The following is a 19,764-nucleotide window of genomic DNA, read 5'->3' on the forward strand; positions in this document are numbered from 1 at the left end:
GAAAAATTAATCCTTTTTTGTTTTTATTTTTTGAATCTAAATTTGTAGTTTTTATCAAATAATGTTTCTATTTATTTTTATTTGAATATACAGACTTTGTTCCCTGGTGTGTCCAGTGTTAAGGATATTATACCATGGCACGTTTATGATGCATGTCTCAGCATACACTAATATTTTGAAAGGATTACTCTGGCAACATTCATAATGCTGTTCTATCCTAAATCAAAAATCTCATCTGCAGTTGATGGCATATCTCTTTTAAGGGCAATTAAGTGCATATAATTTACCACTGCTGAATACCTTAGGAGTACAGTATTTTTCTCTTCGTGAGAAGTGTTTGCTTAATATGCTTTTCCATATTCTTTGTTCTGCCTTTTCTCACATGTTTAGAGAATCAAGTCTTCCTTCAGATAAGTGGATACACAGGGATTTTTGTTAAAAGGCTGCTTAGTAATAAGAGAAAGTTAAATATAAAGCAAATCTGTCTGGGGCTTCTTCCAAGGGCGATTAGTGCCCAGTATGTCAAAACGACCTTGTTATGAGCCAGTTTCACGACCTAGAAGGTCTGTACAGGCACAGCGGAGGATATAATTATTCTTACTCAGTATCTCCAGCATTCTTCTTTTTGAAAATGTAGATGGCTGCAGAAATTTTATCAGAAAAGTAGTTGCCAACCATGAAAGTAACAGAATACCCCAGAAGTCATTTATGAAGCCACACTTACTGGGATAAGGGAACCAATGGGTCTGGCTGTTGTATGAACAGGGACTGGGTGGGGAGAATGGTGTTAGACGTGGGCCTAGGAGTGTAGGTGGGAAGCCAAATGGAGAATGGAGAAGGTCAACATTGAAGGCATGGAGACCCACCTAGATTTGTGGAGAGGCACTCGGATCTCTAGTGTGGCCAGGACAGCAAGCTGTCCCCCCAAACTTGCGGTCCCTCTGCCATAGCCAGACTTCCTCGTATCTCGGTGAGGCCGTGTGATTGATCCTTGCTGATGGACTGTAAGTGGGTCTTTACCTGGAGGGTCTGGACGGTGAATGGATGACAATACATTCAGATTGGTAATTCGAAGAGTATTTAGGGAAGGCACTGTTGGCAAAAGTGTGGGGGAAGAGTACAAGGAGACTACAAGGGACAGCATGGTATCTCGAGACCAGAACTAACCTCGTTGTCTGCCTTAGGCCTGAGTGGTAAGAGAAGGGTACAGTTTCTAGAACCCCAAATAGGAGTTATCTGGGGAGGCTCACAAGAAAGGAACTATAACTTTCAGGACATAGCAGTCTAAGTCCAACCTCCCACTCCCTCCCCACACCCCACCATAGGAAGGAAAGAAGGGAGTAAACACCCTGGCTTCATTTCAAACATCCCATATTCTTCTGTGGAGGTGTCCCATTGGCCAAATCCAACTGGAAGACAAGGCTGGGAAGCCCTCGAATGTAGCCGTACGGGGAGTGTGCCAGGACACAGAGTAGGGTGCGGAAGGATTGGGGAGCAGACCTGGGGTACGCAGTCTGCTCTGGGACTCGTGGCAACGGCGGTAGGAAGTGGGTGTTCCTTCACCATTCCTGATCCTCCAATCAGCCCGCTGGGTTTGTAGGACATTGAGACCCTAGGGGATGTCAGAGCCACAGTGATACAGGACACCGCCCAGCAGGGGAAAGCGGAACACCGATCAGGGACACCCACAGTGGATTTTTCCTGATTAAGAAATAAAGTTGTGTTGCACTAAGACACTAAATTTCAGGGATGCGTTTTTTACAGACGTTAGCAATGGGGGATTTTTAAATTATTATTAGCGTAGTTAGAATGAACAGGAATTAGATTGTAGAAAGTCCTGCAAGCCCATCAAGAAATTTAGATGCATTTCTCTAAGTAGTCCAGAAAAAACAAAACAGTGAAGGTTTTTAATGCTGGGAGGTGGGTAGTGTTTGCTGTTGTTGTTTTAAAGCCTCAGAAGGATGAATCCAACAGTCAGGTGGTGGGTCTAATGGGACACAGTGAGCAATCAGTTGAGGTACCCATGACCAAAACCCGTGTTGTCAGCAGGACCCGTGATTCAGTCGAGGCCAGGAGAAGCTGAAGGGATGGCCTTTTAATCACAGTCCAAGATCAGATGCCGGCCCGCCACGAAGAACTTGAGGAGGGAGGTTGTCTAAGACCCGTTTAGTGATCACCCCGCTCTATTAAAGAGCTTGGCTGGTCCACTTTGAGATGCGGAGACTGGAAAAGGACTTTGGAGAGAGTTGTGGTTGTGAGTAACTCTCAGAATGCAGAGTGTCAGGTGAGGATCTGCCCATCATCTGTAGCCCAGGGCAGGGGGCTTTGGTGAGACCACTGAAGAGTATCGTATGTGTTCCCTGGAGCCTGGGGGATACGATTGACTGTAGTACTTCCTGGGAAATTAGAAGAACGAGAGAATCGTGGGGTCAGCTCTGATGGTGGCCAAGCAAAGAGAAGGCCCTTAGGGAGTGTACGAGGAGTTTCAGGATAAATGATATGTAATCAGTTGAGGGCACTGAGCCGGTGATAAAGCTGATGTGTGGTCATCTCTGAGCCTGGTCGAGTGAGCACCTGGGGGAACTATCAGCCAGAGGAGGCGTGCTCTCCCCGCTAAAGGTGAGGACATAAGCACCATGGGAGGAGGTAACTGCAGATCCTAGGCGAGCACGCCACAGAGAAAGAGAGAGAGATACCTAGCAAGCCTTTTAAGTGCCTGGGATGTCCTCCAACTCTTCAAGCAAGACCTTCCTGCCCCCCCCCCAAAAATCAGTCAGAAAAGAGAAGCCCCCCATGGGGCACCCGGGTGCCTCAATCGGTTGAACGTCCGGCGCCGGCTCAGGTCATGATCTCGCGGTCTGTGGGTTCGAGCCCGCATCGGGCTCTGTGCTGACAGCTCGGAGCCTGGAGCCTGCTTCCGATGCTTTGTCTCCCTCTCTCTCTGCCCCTCCCCCACTTGAGCCCTGTCTCCTTCTCAAAAATGAATAAATGTTAAAAAAATTTTTTTTAAAGAAAAGAGAAGCCCCCCCAACCCTTCCCACCGCTGGCAGCCAGCTTGTGCCAGACCAGCTGGGGGAAGGGAGATGGCTACAGAAAGTATATTTAAGGTTTTTATTACTAAGTGGACTAGACCAAATACTGACATGAGACCATTTTTGGTTATCTGACGAGCAGAGGGACCTTTGCTTTGGTAAGTGCCAGATCTAACCTTGGGCAGGGGAAGATGTAACCCTAGAATAAATTTAGAGAAACCATGGGAGACAAAAACAAGGTTGGTAACGATTATGTTTCCTAAGAGTGTAGCAGTTATGTGGGGTTCTAGCATTAAGGCCTGGATTAAAGAAAATGAAATTAAAAAATGAGAAATTCCAACGTACATGTGTGTGTGTGTGTGTGTGTGTATGCATATATTTCAATTCATGCCTCAAAAGGTATTTGTAAACATAGTAGCAGTTCCTTGATTGAAAGACTTTTCTTTTCCCACATATAACAAAAAACTTAGAAAATTCACGAAGTACATGAGTTGGAAGTAGAAATCACCTATTATTCAACCACCCAGAGGTAATCATACAGTTTGATATATAGTATTTCCTTCCTGTCCTTTTTTCCTTTGTGGATGTGTATATCTACAGTTGTGAGGTTATCTTTTTCAAACTTGATTATATGTAACTTGCATCCTGCCTTTTTAACTTAACATTTTATTTTTCTAAGTTAAAAGCGCATTTTATTTTTATTTTTTTAATATAATTTATTGTCACACTGACTTACATACGATACCCAGTGCTCATCCCAACAAGTGCCCTCCTCAATGCCCATCACCCACTTTCCCCTCTCCCTTACGCCCCCCCATCCACCCTGTTTGTTCTCTGTATTTAAGAGTCTTGTGTTTTGCCTCCCTCCCTCTCTGTTTGTAACTATTTTTTCCCTTTCCCTTTCCCTTCCCTCATGGTCGTCTGTTAAGTTTCTCAAGTTCCACATATGAGTGAAAATATATGATATCTGTCCTTCTCTGACTGACTTAGGTCACTCAGCATAATACCTTCCAGTTCCATCCACATTGCTGTACGTGGCCAGATATTATTCTCATTGCCAAGTAGTAATTCCATTGTATATATAAACCACATCTTATGTATCCATTCATCAGTCGATGGACATTTAGACTCTTTCCATAATTTGGCTATTATTGAAAGTGCTGCTGTAACATTGGGGTACAAGTGCCCCTATGCATCAGCACTCCTGTATCCCTTGGGTAAATTCCTAGTAGTGCTATTGCTGGGTCGTAGGGTAGTTCTATTTTTAATTTTTTGAGGAACCTCCACACCATTTTCCAGAGCAGCTGCCCCAGTTTGCATTCCCATCAACAATGCAGGAGGGTTCCCATTTCTCCACATCTTCACCAGCATGTATAGTCTCCTGATTTGTTCATTTTAGCCACTCTGACCGGTGTGAGGTGGTATCTCAGTGTGGCTTTGATTTCTGTTTCCCTGATGATGAGTGACGTTGAGCATCTGTTCATGTGTCTGTTGGCCATCTGGATGTCTTCTTTGAAAAAGTGACTATTCATGTTTTCTGCCCATTTCTTCACTGGATTATTTGTTTTTCAGGTGTTGAGTTTGGTAAGGTCTTTATAGATTTTGGATACTAGCCCTTTATCTGATATATCATTTGCAAATATCTTTTCCTATTCTGTTGGTTGCCTAAAAACACATTTTATTTTTTTAATTTTTTTTTTAACATTTATTTATTTTTGAGACAGAGAGAGACAGAGCATGAACAGGGGAGGGGCAGAGAGAGAGGGAGACACAGATCAGAAACAGGCTCCAGGCTCTGAGCCATCAGCCCAGAGCCTGACGCGGGGCTCGAACTCACGGACCACAAGATCGTGACCTGAGCCGAAGTCGGACGCTTAACTGACTGAGCCACCCAGGCGCCCCTAAAAACACATTTTAAAAATATGGTTTAGGGACACCTAGGTGGTTCAGTTGGTTGAGTGTCTGACTCCTGAATTCTTTTCCAGTCATGATCTCACGGTTCATGGGGTCAAGCCCCATGTCGGGTTCTGTGCTGAAAGCATGGAGCCTGCTTGGGATTCTCTCTCTTCCTCTCTCTGCCCCTCCTCTGTGTGCGTGTGCACACGCTCTCTCTGTCTCTCTCAAATAAATAAACTTAATTTTGTCAAATATTCTAGATGCAGAGTTGGACTTATGAATCAATGATAACGAGAGAAAAGATTAGAGAATTTAACCCATAGCTTTCGAGATCCCACCAAGTTGTATTCATATTACCAAATAAAAGGACCACTTGGTTGAGACTCTGGTCACTTCTTTCTTCAAATTCTCTTCTCTTGGTTTCTTGAAAGCCATGTTTTCTTATTTTCTTCCTACTCCTGCCATCACTCCTATGTCACTGCGAAAGGTTCTCCTTTCTGTCTTCTCCCTAAATGTTTCACCAAGCTCCAGGTCCTTCTAGAATACTCCTCTGTCAACCCCCAATGCCATTTATATGTGGAAAACACTTATTCAAAGTTTCAGCCCAAACCTCTCTTCTGAGCTCCTGACTTACATCTTAACATCTCTGACTGGGTGTCTCACTGGCATCTCAAATGGAACACTTGATCTTCCCCCGAAAATATGTTCTCCTCCGTCTCCCCACCTCAGCCGAGCAAACTCCGTCCTCTCAGTTGCTCCAGAGAACCACCAGGATGTTTCAGGGCTTTGCTCGCCCTCATCACTAGCTCATGGCAAGTCTTAGCTCCTTCCAAAATATCTCTCGCATTCATCTTTCCTGTCCATCTTCTTGTCTATCACCCTCCTTAAGCCATCCACATCTCTTTGAAGCACTACAGCAGCCCCCTAACTCCTTTCCCTCTACCCAGCAGCCAGAGCGATCCTTTTAAAATTAGAAAGCTGTTCCTTATCAAAACACACACACACACACACACACACACACACACACACACACACACACACACACAAAACCCTTATCATGGCCTGTAAGGCCCAGATCTGGGGCCAGGGTCTTTCCAGCCTCTAGTTCTCACACTTTCCATGGGGCCCACTGCTGTGTATTTACCATGGTTTGCTTTCGGGTCCCTGAACTGCTGCTCTTCTCTGCCTGGAAATCTGTTCCCTTGACCTCCTAGTGGGACTCTCAGAGTTGCTCAAGGGCCAAGACCCTGTCCAGGCCACTTCTGTATCCCCATTTGTAGAAGAGCACCTGGCATGTGGGGGGCCCCCAGCCAGCCCTTGTCGACAGGACCTGCTGACTGGCCCTTCTTACCTTTCAAGTCTCTGCATGTGTACCGTTCCTCAGGGATGCCTCTCCTAACTCCACCTTTCCAAATTGACCTCCACCCTGTTGGCCTCAGTGACATCACCCTCTTGTTCATATCCCTGACTGCTCTTGTCATTGTGTGTGTGAGTCTTTGCCTAATGTCTGTCTCCCCCACCAGACCAGAAGCTCCCATGAGAGCAAGAACATTGTGCTATTCTCTCCAGCACCGGTGCCTGGCTCAAAGAAAGTTCTCAGATCGCTGTTAAATGAACGAACAGCATCTGACTGAATGGCATTCTGAGGGGAGCTCTTCTCTTTACCTGGGGCAACCCCCGGGGAAAATGCTAGAAATCAGCCCTGAACTGGAGGATGATCTGCAGAATCATGGCACCCTCACAGTTGGCTATGTCCCAATCCCTACACTTTGTGCATTCGTTAGCTTACATGGAAAAAGGACTTCCCAGATGGGATTTGGTTAAAGATCTTGAGATGGAAAGATCCTCCTGCACTCTCCTGGCAGGGCCTCATGACAAGGAGGCAGGAGGTTCAGAGTCCACGAAGGCAATGTGACAAGAGCTGAGGTTAGAGGGAGAAAGAGAGTTGAAGATGCTGCTGTCTCTGAAGACGAAGAGGCCCCAAGTCAATGAATGTGGGTGGCTTCTAGAGGCTCGGAAATTCAAGGAAACGGATTCTCCCCTGAGCTTCCAGAAGGAACACAGCCCTACCAGCACCTTGATTTTAGGACTTGTGACCTACAGAACTGTATGATGATAAGTTTGTGTTGAGCACACTCATTTGTGGTAATTTGCTACAGCAGCAGTAGAAACCTAACACACAGAGGGACTGGAGCATTGGTTTGAACAAGTGGAAGATGAGAGTGCCCCCCTCTCCCGTTCAGAAGGCTTTAGGTTGCCCACCCATAAACCATCCCATTTCTGTACTCCTACAGCTCGTTTCATGCAATCTTTCCTACTTTCTTTCCCTTTAATTCTACCACTGGGGCAAAGAAGCCTGTGCCTCTGTTCTTGAGTATAGGTTCAGAGATGAGGGGAACACGGACCTGGAGGTAGGGGTTCTCCCTGTCGGACAAGGATTCCCACCTCTCGCTGTGAAGAGCTGTCGCTGAGCTATTTTTTCATGGCCCAGTCTAAGGCCCCTTGGCAGTGAACATCTCTAATTTAGAATTAGACTCTCTAGGGGCCTGGGTGGCTCCTAGTCGATTAAGCATCCGACTGCGGCTCGGGTCATGATTGTGAGGTTTGTGAGTTCGAGCCCCTTTTCGGACAGATTCTGTGTCTCCGTCTCTGTCTGCCCCTCCCTTGCTCATACTCTACCTCTCAAAACAAACGTTAAAAAAAATTTTAGAATTAGACTCTCTAGATCTCTGTGTGGTTTTGGAAAAACACATTCTGAAAAAAGAGAACACGTTAGACCCCTTCCTTGGGAAGAATGCACCCAACCAGAAAATGTCATTTAGAGTTTTAGGGCTTCGTGGACCTGTAAGGTCAGCTTGCTCAAAGTATCGTGTGTCTGTCTGTCTGTCTGTTTGGGAGTGTGAAAATCTCTTTTTATATCAAGATGCAGGAGTCCATGGAGGTCAGGAAGGAGTAATACTGTAAGACAGGGTTGTTTGTCAAGCTAAAGGGTTTGGACTTAATCCTATAGTGAGGACACCAGGAACCCATTAGAGGGTTTTGCACAAGGTGGTAACATGATGAGATCTATACTTTTGACAAAAATCACTCTGGCATCATCTATATTGGCTCTAATCCCGTAATTAGTTCATCGGAACACCTTGGAGGAGAAAGTGCCGTTGACATGAAATGTTTTCATACTTCCTTTTCAAGCCACCGATACCGGATGGCACATTAAGTGATCCGGTTTCATAGACAATGTGCTGGAGGAAGCAGTCTCCCGTAACCAGTGTCACGTCGGTTAAATCTTACTGTCGTCAGGATCATTGCTTCCCTGATGGTGGGTTTCCATAGATGTTGTCAGATTGTTACTTACCACCATGATTATCTCATTGTGGGAGGACTTTCCGGCTTCAGTCAGATCAGATCGTCTCCAGCAGAAAAATTCAGGCTCGTAAGATAGTGGAAGATGGTGGAGTGCTGAACCAGGCGTCTTCAGAGACCAGAGCATCATTCCTGGCTCTCCCACACCCTAGCCAAGGGACTTAGACCCGGTTAATTTCCCAGACCCACACTGTCTTTAGCTGTCAAATGGGCTTTATAAGCCCTCCCTACCTGCAAAACAGTCGTGAGGATCAAACATTAAAAGATAGCACTTTGAAAACTCGAACCTATCACACAAACCCAGAGCTGACGTTCGTTTTCCCCTTAGGATTCTCGTCAGCCCTGCGCAAGGGTGGGTTAGGAAAGAGGAGCTATGGAAGTATCAGTGGTCTACTTTCGCGGTCTTCTGTGGTTCTTTTTTCTGACTATGCAAAGCTTTAGAGGTTGTTCTAGTATCCAGGCAACGTGTTGCCTCCACTTAGCCCATGCAAAGTCCTGAATTAAAAATAGGCTCTGTTTCGCTGTGTTCCGAAATCTAGAACTACATGTTCTAAAGGAGTCAAAGGTCCCTGGTGGAGCTCGAAGGGAAAATGGTCATGTCCTAGCGCTGTGAGAGCATCAGCCAAGTCCTACAGAGAAAACTGGAGAGGCTGAGTGTGTGTGGAGCCACGGACTTGTTACTGGGTCGCTGGTCTGTTGGCTGGAATCCCGAAGGACCGAAGAAGGGCTTATGGCGCACGGTTGGCAGGGAAGGAATGTGCTGGTTGTCCAAGAGGAACCACTAGCCCTATACACGGGTTCTTTGTCACCATCATGGTTTACTAATCTGCTATCCAGAGACACTCCAGGTAGCATTTCAGTTTCACAGTTTTAAAGCACATCTTACGAGTGGCCGTGTTAGAAAATACGACAGCACGGCCATCCGCCTGCCGTGACTGCTGCCCGCTGGGAGAACTTGAGGTACTGGGTGGTGCCTTTACTGCTGGTGACTCAAGAAACCACATGCCCCAGTGAACACAGACATTCCCAGGAAGTGGGCAAGATGCTTTTTAATTCTCTGCAAATGCATGGGTGCCAAAGCATCGGATTTTACATGGAGGTGGGGAGAAGGAAACCTCAAGACTTCATCCCTCCCTTGGCAGCAAAATACCACACACACCCCCACCGCCGTTGCTGGTGGTGACATTAACAAGTGACATTGACCCGTATTTATACTGGTTTACCAAGCGGTTTACAGCTTTTCTTAGGTTGACTCATGGTTGGGTGTGATTAGAAGCAAATAAAATATTTCAGCCCTGGCATATTAAAAGGAATGGCTTCCGCAGGACTCCTTCCTCTGCTGAGGTCAAACAGCTAGACTTAAGAGGGAACTTCAGACTTGCATCCCAGGCTCATTTTGGGAGCGGGGATGGGGGATGAAAAAACAGATGTGGAAGCATCGTGGGCTTTGCAGCCAGAGTGCCATATGCTAGCGATGGGAGTGGGACAAGTCACTTCACCTCGCTGCGCCTTAAATCCCCACCTGTAAAAAGGGCAAAATCAGGGATCTTGACCTGCTAGGTGACGGTGTAGTTGCTTTTAACTTGGACTCCCCACGTGTGAGTTCCACTTGCACCTCGTCACGAGCTGTGTGAGGATAAAAGCACTCAGAAGAGTGCCTGCCACTCAGTGAACGCTCTGTACGTCTGCGCTACGATTACGACAGATTGTCGTTACATCATTGTGCGTCAAGTACCCCGCGCAAAGTGTTGATCGAAAAAATACGACCTTTTGTTACCATTTCTGTTATGTCTCCCATCAGAGCGCTTGAATTTTAAGGAGGCAGAAAGGAACGTAATAGCATCACAAGTCTGTTTTTTGGTGTAACTAAACAGACGTCAACAGAGCCCTTTCCCGAATCTTATTCCTTTGAGGATTCAAAATTTACTCTCATGCCATCGGAGAAAGATTTGTCCAGTGTTCCTTAGAGCAAGAGCGAATTCTCGAGCCTCACCCCAGACCTTCAGAATCAGAAAGTCTGGAGATGCAACCCATCGGTCTGCTCTTGATTTTGGCTTGGGTTGGCCATGCCCGTTGACTGTTTTTTTAAGACTGTTTTTTTTTTAGAGTAGTTGTAGGTGAACAGAAGCATTGAGAAGGTTCAGCGATTTCCCACCTGCTCTCCGCCTCCCACTATCAACATCCTCCCCCACAGGGTTGGGTTTGTTACAATGGATGAACCTACCTTATCACCTGGAGTCCATAGTTTACATCATGGCTCGCTCGTTATGTGTGTTCTGTGGGCTTAGATACCTGTGTCACGGCATGTAGCCATCATTACAGTATCATAAAAGGTGTTTTCCCTGCCCCGAAAACCCTCTGTGTTCTCCCTGTCTTCTCCCAACCCCTGGCAACCGTTGCTGCTTTTCCTGTCTCTGCGGTTTTGCCTTTGTCTCTTTTAAGTATCTCCGTGATTCTCGTGCTTCCTAAAGTTTGAAAACACCAGGTATAGACTTCTGCTGCTTTGACCACCTTCTGTAGTTGGGGTTCAAGGAGGAGGGTGGTCAAGAAACCATTGGTTATACTCCCTCATCTGTCTGACAGGTGTCCCGGCCCCAGAAGGACTAGAGGACTGAATTAAGCAGAAATACCGAGAGTTCCGGGTAGCAGTCAGGGGTGGGGAGGGACGAGCGCTTTGAGAGCACAGGACTCTGTTGATGGTTCTGGAACAGAACACGTCGGGGTGTCGGGTCCTCTGGAAAGTGCTGATGTCATATCTTGGGCCATACTGCTCTGAGTGATGGATAGAAATGCCTTTTGAATTTGTACGTGAGGTTAAAGTGAAGAAAATCCATTTCAGTCTTCCAAAGTCAGAGGTTTTGGTACAAAAGGTCACTGTTGCCAGTTGGTGGCATTGCAGAACTCGGGGAGCGAGAATGAAAATAGCAAACTTTTTTGTTTTTGAAGCCTAGTTGCCCTGGGGGCTTGAGTCCCAGTCTTTCGCCATCTTGCTGCCCTGGAATCTTGAAGAGGCATGTGGAAGAAGAAAAACACCGAGCCACTCTCTGCCTCCTCTAGGAAGGAGGGCAGGGAGTTGTGCTCAGAGTAGGGGGGATATCATATTTGCAGTGGGGTGAACAAGCCACCAAATGATGACTCCATGGGGAAGGGTTCGTAGAGTTGCAGAGTGGAAGTGACAGAGAAGCTCGGATCGATCCCGGCCTCCGGTTTGATCCTTGATCCTCAGATTTCCTGAATCGTGGAGATAATCCCTTCTTAAAGGCTTCAAAACTGGCTGTATGCATACAGCTCGCAGACCCTTTAAACCTATTTGGATGCCGTTCTGTGATCACAAGCAAAGGACATACAGAACCAAGCTAGGTCGTATATCCTTTCCACCCCACCCCCAACACTGGTGTCCTCTAGCCAAAGTGCCGTGATCCACAGTCACCCGAGGTTGAACCCCAGACAAGCCACTGCAAGCACAGGGCTAGGTCCCCAATAATCACTTGGTGACTTCACCTGAAATGGCCACACTTGCACAAACATTGAGAAGCATGCCTTCTGGGGCACCTGGCTGGCTGGCTGTTAAGTGCCCAACTTCAGCTCGGGTCACGATCTCGCCGTCCGTGAGTTCGAGCCCCGCGTCGGGCTCGGTGCTGACAGCTCAGAGCCTGGAGCCTGCTTCGGATTCTGTGTCTCCCTCTCATTCTGCCCCTCTCCCTCCCTCTCCCAAAAATAAACAAACATTTAAAAGATTAAAAAAAAAAAAAGAGCATGCCTTCTAATTTTCCTAAATTGAGTTACTTTGCTATTTTTCCTATTTTATTGGCTAAAACGACACACACACACACACACACACACACACACACGTATGTGTATGTATGTGTACACATATATGTATATACATTATTCCCCATTAATGTATATACATTATTCCTACACAGGTCAGTGTAGGAAATTGTGATTGTGGATTCATGGCAAAACTAGTAAGCAATTTCCAAATTAAATTTTATCCAAAGGCTCAAATTACTTTTTGCTGTCTCATTTCTTGTGAAGATAAAGTACTCCTCTTGAGGGCGCCACCTGCGTGGCTCAGTGGGTTGAGCATCCAACTCTTGGTTTTAGCTTAGGTCATGATCCCAGGGTCAAGGGATCAAGCCCTGCGTCCAGCTCTGTGCTGAGCCTAGAGCCTGCTTGGGATTCTCTGTATCTTCCTCTGCCCCTCTCCCCCACTTGCGCGCATGCACATGCTCTCTCACGCGCTCTCTCTCTCTCTCTCTCTCTCTCTCTCAAATTAAATAAGAAAATACACTTCCTGATCCATAGGTGTGTTATAGAACTTCAGATTTTTAAAAAATGTGGCTATACCATTTCTTTTTTGGTACAAATTAGAATACCATGTGTTGAAAGCATCCTACCAAATTTCTAAGCTCTTACTAACAGAAAGGTGGAGATTTGGGACTGTAATTTGACCTTAGAAATATTTGTAGGAAATACTACCACAAGAATAATTTCATATCAAGAAGGGCCCTTAATAGACCCACCGTCAAAAGAAGGAACCTGTCCTGTTTCCAAACCCAGCTTCCTCACGGTTGAGGAACAAGAAAGAAAATCTAACCCCCTTTTCCTGTTTCTGCTGCTTGTGACCTTGAACAAGGCCCTGACTGTTGAGGCTGACCCTGAGACCCTTGTTTTCTTTGCAGACTGCATCATCTGCTATCAAAGGTGCTATTCAGCTGGGGATAGGATACACCGTGGGCAATCTCACTTCGAAGCCGGATAGAGATGTTCTCATGCAAGACTTTTACGTGGTGGAAAGTGTGTTCCTACCCAGGTAAGAACATTTCTGTTTGTGAGGATTTCCATGCTAAAGAACCTTCCTGGTGGCCTCTCCACATTGAAGACTTTCCTACCAGTGAATGGGTACATGCACGCGTCGGGTCTTTAACAGGCCCAGAAGCAGCACCAAGGATTGTCACTTTCCCTTGTGCCACGTGGGTTGCGTTTATTTTTATAGGGAGACGGTAAGTAGGTTCTATGTAATGATGGTAACGCCTGGAAGATTGTATGAAGATTTGAGATTCGACGGGAAGGAGTGCAGTACTCAGAGTAATGGCTGCGTAGCGTTAGAAAAAGAGGGCATCTGCTCTGGAAAACAGTGTGGAGGTACCTCAAAAATTAAAAATAGATCTACCCTAAGACCCAGCAGTAGTGCTGCTAGGAATTTACCCAAGGGATACAGGAGGGCTGATGCATAGGGCACATGTACCCCGATGTTTATAGCAGCACTTTCAACAACAGCCAAATTATGGAAAGAGCCTAAATGTCCATCAACTGATGAATGGATAAAGAAATTGTGGTTTATATACACAATGGAGTACTACGTGGCAATGAGAAAGAATGAAATATGGCCCTTTGTAGCAACGTGGATGAAACTGGAGAGTGTGATGCTAAGTGAAATAAGCCATACAGAGAAAGACAGATACCATATGGTTTCACTCTTATGTGGACCCTGAGAAACTTAACAGGAACCCATGGGGGAGGGGAAGGAAAAAAAAAAAAAAAAGGAGGTTAGAGTGGGAGAGAGCCAAAGCATAAGAGACTCTTAAAAACTGAGAACAAACTGAGGGTTGATGGGGGGTGGGAGGGAGGGGAGGGTGGGCGATGGGTATTGAGGAGGGCACCTTTTGGGATGAGCACTGGGTGTGGTATGGAAACCAATTTGACAGTAAACTTCATATATTGAAAAATAAATAAATAAACACACCTTCCAAAGTTTAAAAAAAAAAAAAAGAAAAAGAGGGCATCTGAGAAGCAACGGCTGATGCCAGGATTTTGCGTCCCGTCATTCACAAGATGGGCTGGGGGCCCGCAGTTGGGCCTCCTATCTGGGTTCAGTCGCGTAGCTCTTCCTCCGTGAGGCCTTCAACTTAGCTCTCCTCCAGAAAACTTAGGAGAATCCCGCCCGTTTGACACCATAGGTGGTGTCAGAAACACCCCGGTTGACCCTACAGGTCACCTCCAACTCGATCGTGTTTTGGGGGGGAAATCCGTTCAACAAATCAATCTGGGGCGGATGGTGGAGACAGTTGCGTATCTGTGTGAATACACGCGGTGCCACAGAACTGGCCACTTACAGGTGGTTTAAATGGTAAGGCTTCTGTTACGTATTCTTTGCCAAAAGAAAGTAAATAAGTTAAAATGTGTTAAGTCTCGTGCTCGCTTAGGATAGGAAGAGAAGTAATCGTTATTAAGTTGGAAATGTCCCCGCGACTGCAATGGCCTAGCAAATAAAAACTCAGCTATTTGACTTGGGGGTGCAGGGCAGTCGCTTTGTCTTCGGGGCTCTGCGGATAAATGTGTAAGACACAGTTACATTTTAAAATATAAGTATTGCTCCCCAAACGAAGCCACTTTGGGTATGAGTTGTTACTTACTGGGCTCGGGTGAGAATGGCTGGGGAGAGCCTTTGACCCTCAGTATCTTCGTTGCTTTATTTTTTTTTCAAGTCTTCAGGGAAATGGTACTTAAGTTCATCTCTACATCTAGTTGTCAACTGTCCCGAAATCAACCCATTAGGTGGTGAACCGAGACAGCCTAGTTTTGCTTTAAATGCTCTTGGTTGAAGAATACAGTAGATCTATCAGGAATTTTGAAGGTTGCTTCTCTAGGGTCCTGGGCAGCCACCAGAGCTAGCTTCCAGACAATGAGAACAGTGACAGGTGCTCCGTGTCTGCTGGTCTCTTCTACCCACCGTGTCCAATCAACAGAGCCAGCTTTGGACGGGCCCCGGGGAAAAGCGGGGCCCGAGCATATGGGCCCCAGACCAGCACCCTCAGGATCACGTCGAACTTTGTTAAGAAGTCAGATCCTTGGGCCCCACCCACATCAACTGAATCAGGAACTTCAGGGATGGGCCCGAGAAATCTATTGAACCATCCTTCCAGGAGATTCTAAGCACATAATTGTTGGAGAACCACTGACCTCGCGTGTGACTTCCCATGTGACAGGGATGATCTTTCTCGTAGCTACCAAATTTTGTTCTTGGAGTTCTTACGTGATTTTTGCAACTAATGTTAAACTCCAGATGACTTTTCAGCAAACGCCTAAAATATCAAAATTACATCTGTGTCCCAAGTAAATTATGCGTGACACTCTATGAGATACTTTACAACAAGGAGCATGTAACTAGGTTTTCATGAGCTCTTTCTTGGTGCCATGAATCCTTCTGTTCGTGGATGACTTATTAAAAGTATACTGTATCTTGATGATTAAGGCAAAACGAGGTCACCTTTTTCTTCAGGAGTAGAAAAGCCAACAGTGTCCATGCCTAGAATTTGTGTCTTTGACCTTCACCCTCTAGGCCACGGAGAAGCATCAGCCCCTGTGTGGCACCCATGTCGCTGGGGGAGGGGAGGCTTAGCTAATGACCCTATTGGGAGGAACCCACTGTCACTTAAAATGTATCATTTTAACATATATATAGCTTTTTAAGCATCAGTGTGATAGGAAGCATTTGATGCAGACAAGAATTTCTTTTAGCAAATGCCATATTGTTTTTTTTTAAATAACATACACACTCTGGATGTGTTTCCATGAAAACGGAAGAAATGGATGTGGGTCTTGCTTCAGTTTCCTCATCTGGGCTGTTCGTTAATTTTGCCAAGGGACTGAGCCCAGCTCTTCTCAGTGGAGGTGATATTGGCTCTTTTGGATAAGACAACACTTTGTGCCAGGGTACACGTGTTAGGATATTTGTCACCCCTGAGGCCTTGCCAGTAATATCTATCTCTTGGTTACTCTCGCAGCCACAAAGCTCCCACAGAGTGATGAGTCAATTCAGTACCTTGGCCATGGCGACCGTTCCATGGATATAGACCCCCTGTGAAAATTAACAAACTGTACTTTATGTCAGCTACACATCCGTAAAGCTGCCAGATAAAGTTTCCTCCCTGGCCATCCATAAACTCCCACACTTGCCTGGAGACAGGAGGAAGGGGGAGGAGGTGGGCAGGACTGTCTCCGACCGTCCAAGTCTTTGATGGCTCTACAACGCAATGAATCTATCTGGGTCATAGAGAAAACTCATTGCATTGGGTGTCTTGAGATGTTCTAAGTTACTGCCACTGTCTCCCTTAGCAACGAAATGTGTCATGTTTGTTTGTTTACTTATTTCAAAGTGGTTCACAGTTATTTTTAGATATTATATCCTGTTCCACACATCATTTCATTTTGTAGATGGAAAAAAAAAAAAGCCGCTGGACTTGGGATTTGAAGGATGATAGAAAATCCCTTTCAACAGGGGCGCCTGCGTGGCTCAGTTGGTTAAGCGTCCAACTTTGGCTCAGGTCATGATCTCATGGTTTGTGGGTTCGTGCCCCGTGTCGGGCTCTGTGCTGACAGCTCAGAGCCTGGAGCCTGCTTCGGACTCTGTGTCTCCCTCTCTCTCTGCCCCTCCCCTGCTCGTGCTCTGTCTCTAAAAAATTCAATAAAATGTTAAAAAAAATTGTTTTTAATCCCTTTCAACAATCTGGTCCCATGATCTTCCATAGTCAATGTAGATTAGTAAGAGAGCTATGACCACATCGTAATCTTTTGATCCCAGGTTCTGCAGTGCAGTCAGAAACTCAAGGTTGTAGATAAAATGGCATGTGTAAAGGGACTAGGAAGAAAGAGGAGGATGTTTTCTAATGTTTTGCCATGCAAACATGACCCTGACATGGCAAAAGGAAGCAAAATTGATGAGTGCCAGCCGTGAACCGCCCATAGTTTAACTGACATAACATTTATATGATACAGCATATAGCATTAACTTATTGTTACTATCTTTCAACTTTACCCAAAAATCCATTTTACAGATGGAGTAACTGAGGCCCGGAGACAGGAAGTGTCTTAACCCAAAGCTATACAACCAATAAATGGTGATGTCAGGATTTGAACTCAGGGACAGCCGACCCTAAAGTTTTGTTTTTCCTTACACCGTGGCAAGAAAGCACGGTAACAATAGTTCCGCTTGTTTGAATCAGAGAAAGTACCCAGCTTCCACCTTAGAAAGTTTTCCCTCCAGCCCCTTGACAAGCAGCTTTAATCCTGTCCTCCGTTCCGCTTCAAGAGACGCCATCCCGGCTTTGTCTGCAATGGAAAATAGGGCTTGAAAGCTGGCAGTAAAAGTTTATATATCTTTCCATATTCAAGAGTAATCATCTACCCAAAGAATTTATAAAAATCTCTTGCATTTTAATCTCCTCCCTCATAAAATGGAGTTCAGTTTGGCGAACACAGATTGCTCTCTGTATGCACTCTTGGGGGTGGATGGGAATAGCCAAGGGATACCCTCATTGGGCAGAGAATTACCCAGAACTGCTGTGAGGGTGCGACATTTTTCTACGTGGCAGGCAAACATAGAGGTCAGCAGTTCATGTGAGCATTGCCAGATTTCAGTGCTAGATGTTAAGGTTTTGACAGATGAGGCAACTGCCTGCATTTCAAATAATACTGACGTAAACTCATCCAAGAACCCATCTCTCTCTTACCATGGGTCAGCACACTCCAGCCCATGGGACAGACCTGGCTCCTTGCCCCTTTTTGTTAATAAAGTTGCCTTGGAACACAGCCACATCCATTCATTTACATATTGTCTGTTTTCCCACCACAGCAGTAGAGCTGAGTGGTTGCAACAGAGATTCTTTTTTTTTTTTTTAATTTTTTTTAACGTTTATTCATTTTTGAGACAGAGACAGAGCATGAATGGGGGAGGGTCAGAGAGAGAGGGAGACACAGAATCCGAAACAGGCTTCAGGCTCTGAGCAGTCAGCACAGAGCCCGACATGGGGCTCGAACTCACGGACCGCGAGATCATGACCTGAGCTGAAGTCGGACGCCCAACCGACTGAGCCACCCAGGTGCCCCACAACAGAGATTCTTAAAGGATTGCCAGCCCCTCATCGGTACAGACATTCTCTAGCCCGTCTACTGTGTGGGTAGATAACACACAAATCATCAAAGAGGATGCGTGGCTGTTTCTGGACAAGCCAACCAGGATGATGTCCTTCCAAGTCAAAACTCTTCAAATATTCGTTCAACGTTTATGGGGTAGGGACGGGGAGACACCGATTTCCTACTCATAAAAGGCGCATACCTCTTCCTTTAGTTCCAGATAAGAGGTTTATTGTGTGTAGTGATTGTTATATAACATTGTAACTTACTTGAAATTGCCTTCAAACACTATTTCCCAGGATGGTACCAACTACTTGGGAAGTTCAGCATATAGACAGTGATATCCCGTGTTCCAAGTACATGACTGCCCAGGATGCAGTATTTGGTTGTGGAGTTTAAGCTGCTTTCATCTGCTGATTTTTAAAGATTGGCTGTTAGCTGGCTGGCCTTAAAAGATGGTGTGGCCTTCTGGGTGTCTCAGTCGGCTAAACGTCTGACCTCTGCTCAGGTCATGATCTCACAGTTCGCAAGTTCAAGCCCCGCGTCGGGCTCTGTGCTGACAACTCGGAGCCTGGAGCCTGCTTCGGAGTCTGTCTCTCCCTCTCTGTCTATACCTCCCATACTTGGGCTCTGTCTCTGTCTCTCTCTCAAAAAATAAATAAAACACGAATCTAATGTTCTCATCTTGTTTGTTCCTGACCAGCTTAGGCCATTACTGTTGTTGTTTTGTTTTTTTTTTTTTTTTACCTGCTAAATGGGAATCGCCAGGTAGTGGCTAGCGCTTCCTTCAGACTTCAACATTGTATAATTCTAAACGTCCATTGCCACTAAGAAATACGTTTTTGTAAATTTGTTTAATGTTTATCTTTGAGAGACAGGGAGAGACAGAGCACCAGCAGGGAAGGGGGAGAGAGAGAGGGAGACACAGAGTCGGAAGCAGGCTCCAGGCTCCGAGCGGCCAGCACAGAGCCTGACACGGTGCTCGAACCCACGAACCGTGAGATCAGGACCCGAGCCGGAGTCGGACGCTTCACCGACTGAGCCACTCAGGTGTCCTGAGAAATACATATTTTTAGATTTAATAATAGCAGTGGTGGGGCGCCTGGGTGGCTCAGTCGGTGGAGCATCCAACTCTTGGTTTCAGCTCAGGTCATGGTCTCACAGTTGTGAGATTCTCGCTTAAGATTCTCTCACAGTCTTGGTCCCCCAACTGCATAAGAATAAGCCATTTGAAGAAAAACACCAAGGAGTAGAACACGGGGGTTTTATCTTACTGTGTGAACATTGAAGCTAATGTCATGCATTCTAATGGAATCAATGACTTTGATTGCATGAGCTACCAAGGACAGAAGAGGGTGGAAGAAATAAGAAACTGACAACACTCTCAGCCCCCTGAAAGCAGCCCGATTCGGAACCCAAGGATCTGTACTTGCTTTTACTTGTTTGCAAGGGGGCGGAGGCATGTCAGTGGTCACTTTGAGCCTCTTTGATTTTCTCTCTTATTTCTGCCCAGCCAGCATTTTCAAGTTACTCCATGTCCTAGGAGTTCCAGAAT

General features: G+C 45.9%; 1 protein-coding gene across 4 annotated transcripts in view; it reads left to right on the plus strand.

The window, feature by feature from the left end:
* The window catches only part of PIP5K1B (phosphatidylinositol-4-phosphate 5-kinase type 1 beta), a 309,163-nt gene that overhangs the window by 158,020 nt on the left and 131,379 nt on the right, over positions 1–19,764 (plus strand). For all 4 annotated transcript variants that reach the window (XM_060610120.3, XM_060610118.3, XM_060610119.3 and 1 more), the window contains one exon: positions 12,977–13,107. In XM_060610120.3, coding sequence (XP_060466103.2) covers positions 12,977–13,107 — 131 coding nt within the window. The remainder of the gene's footprint in view (positions 1–12,976; positions 13,108–19,764) is intronic.

The sequence above is a fragment of the Panthera onca genome, chromosome D4 (assembly GCF_046562875.1).
Source record: "Panthera onca isolate mPanOnc1 chromosome D4, mPanOnc1 haplotype 2, whole genome shotgun sequence".
In the NCBI taxonomy this organism is placed as follows: domain Eukaryota; kingdom Metazoa; phylum Chordata; class Mammalia; order Carnivora; family Felidae; genus Panthera; species Panthera onca.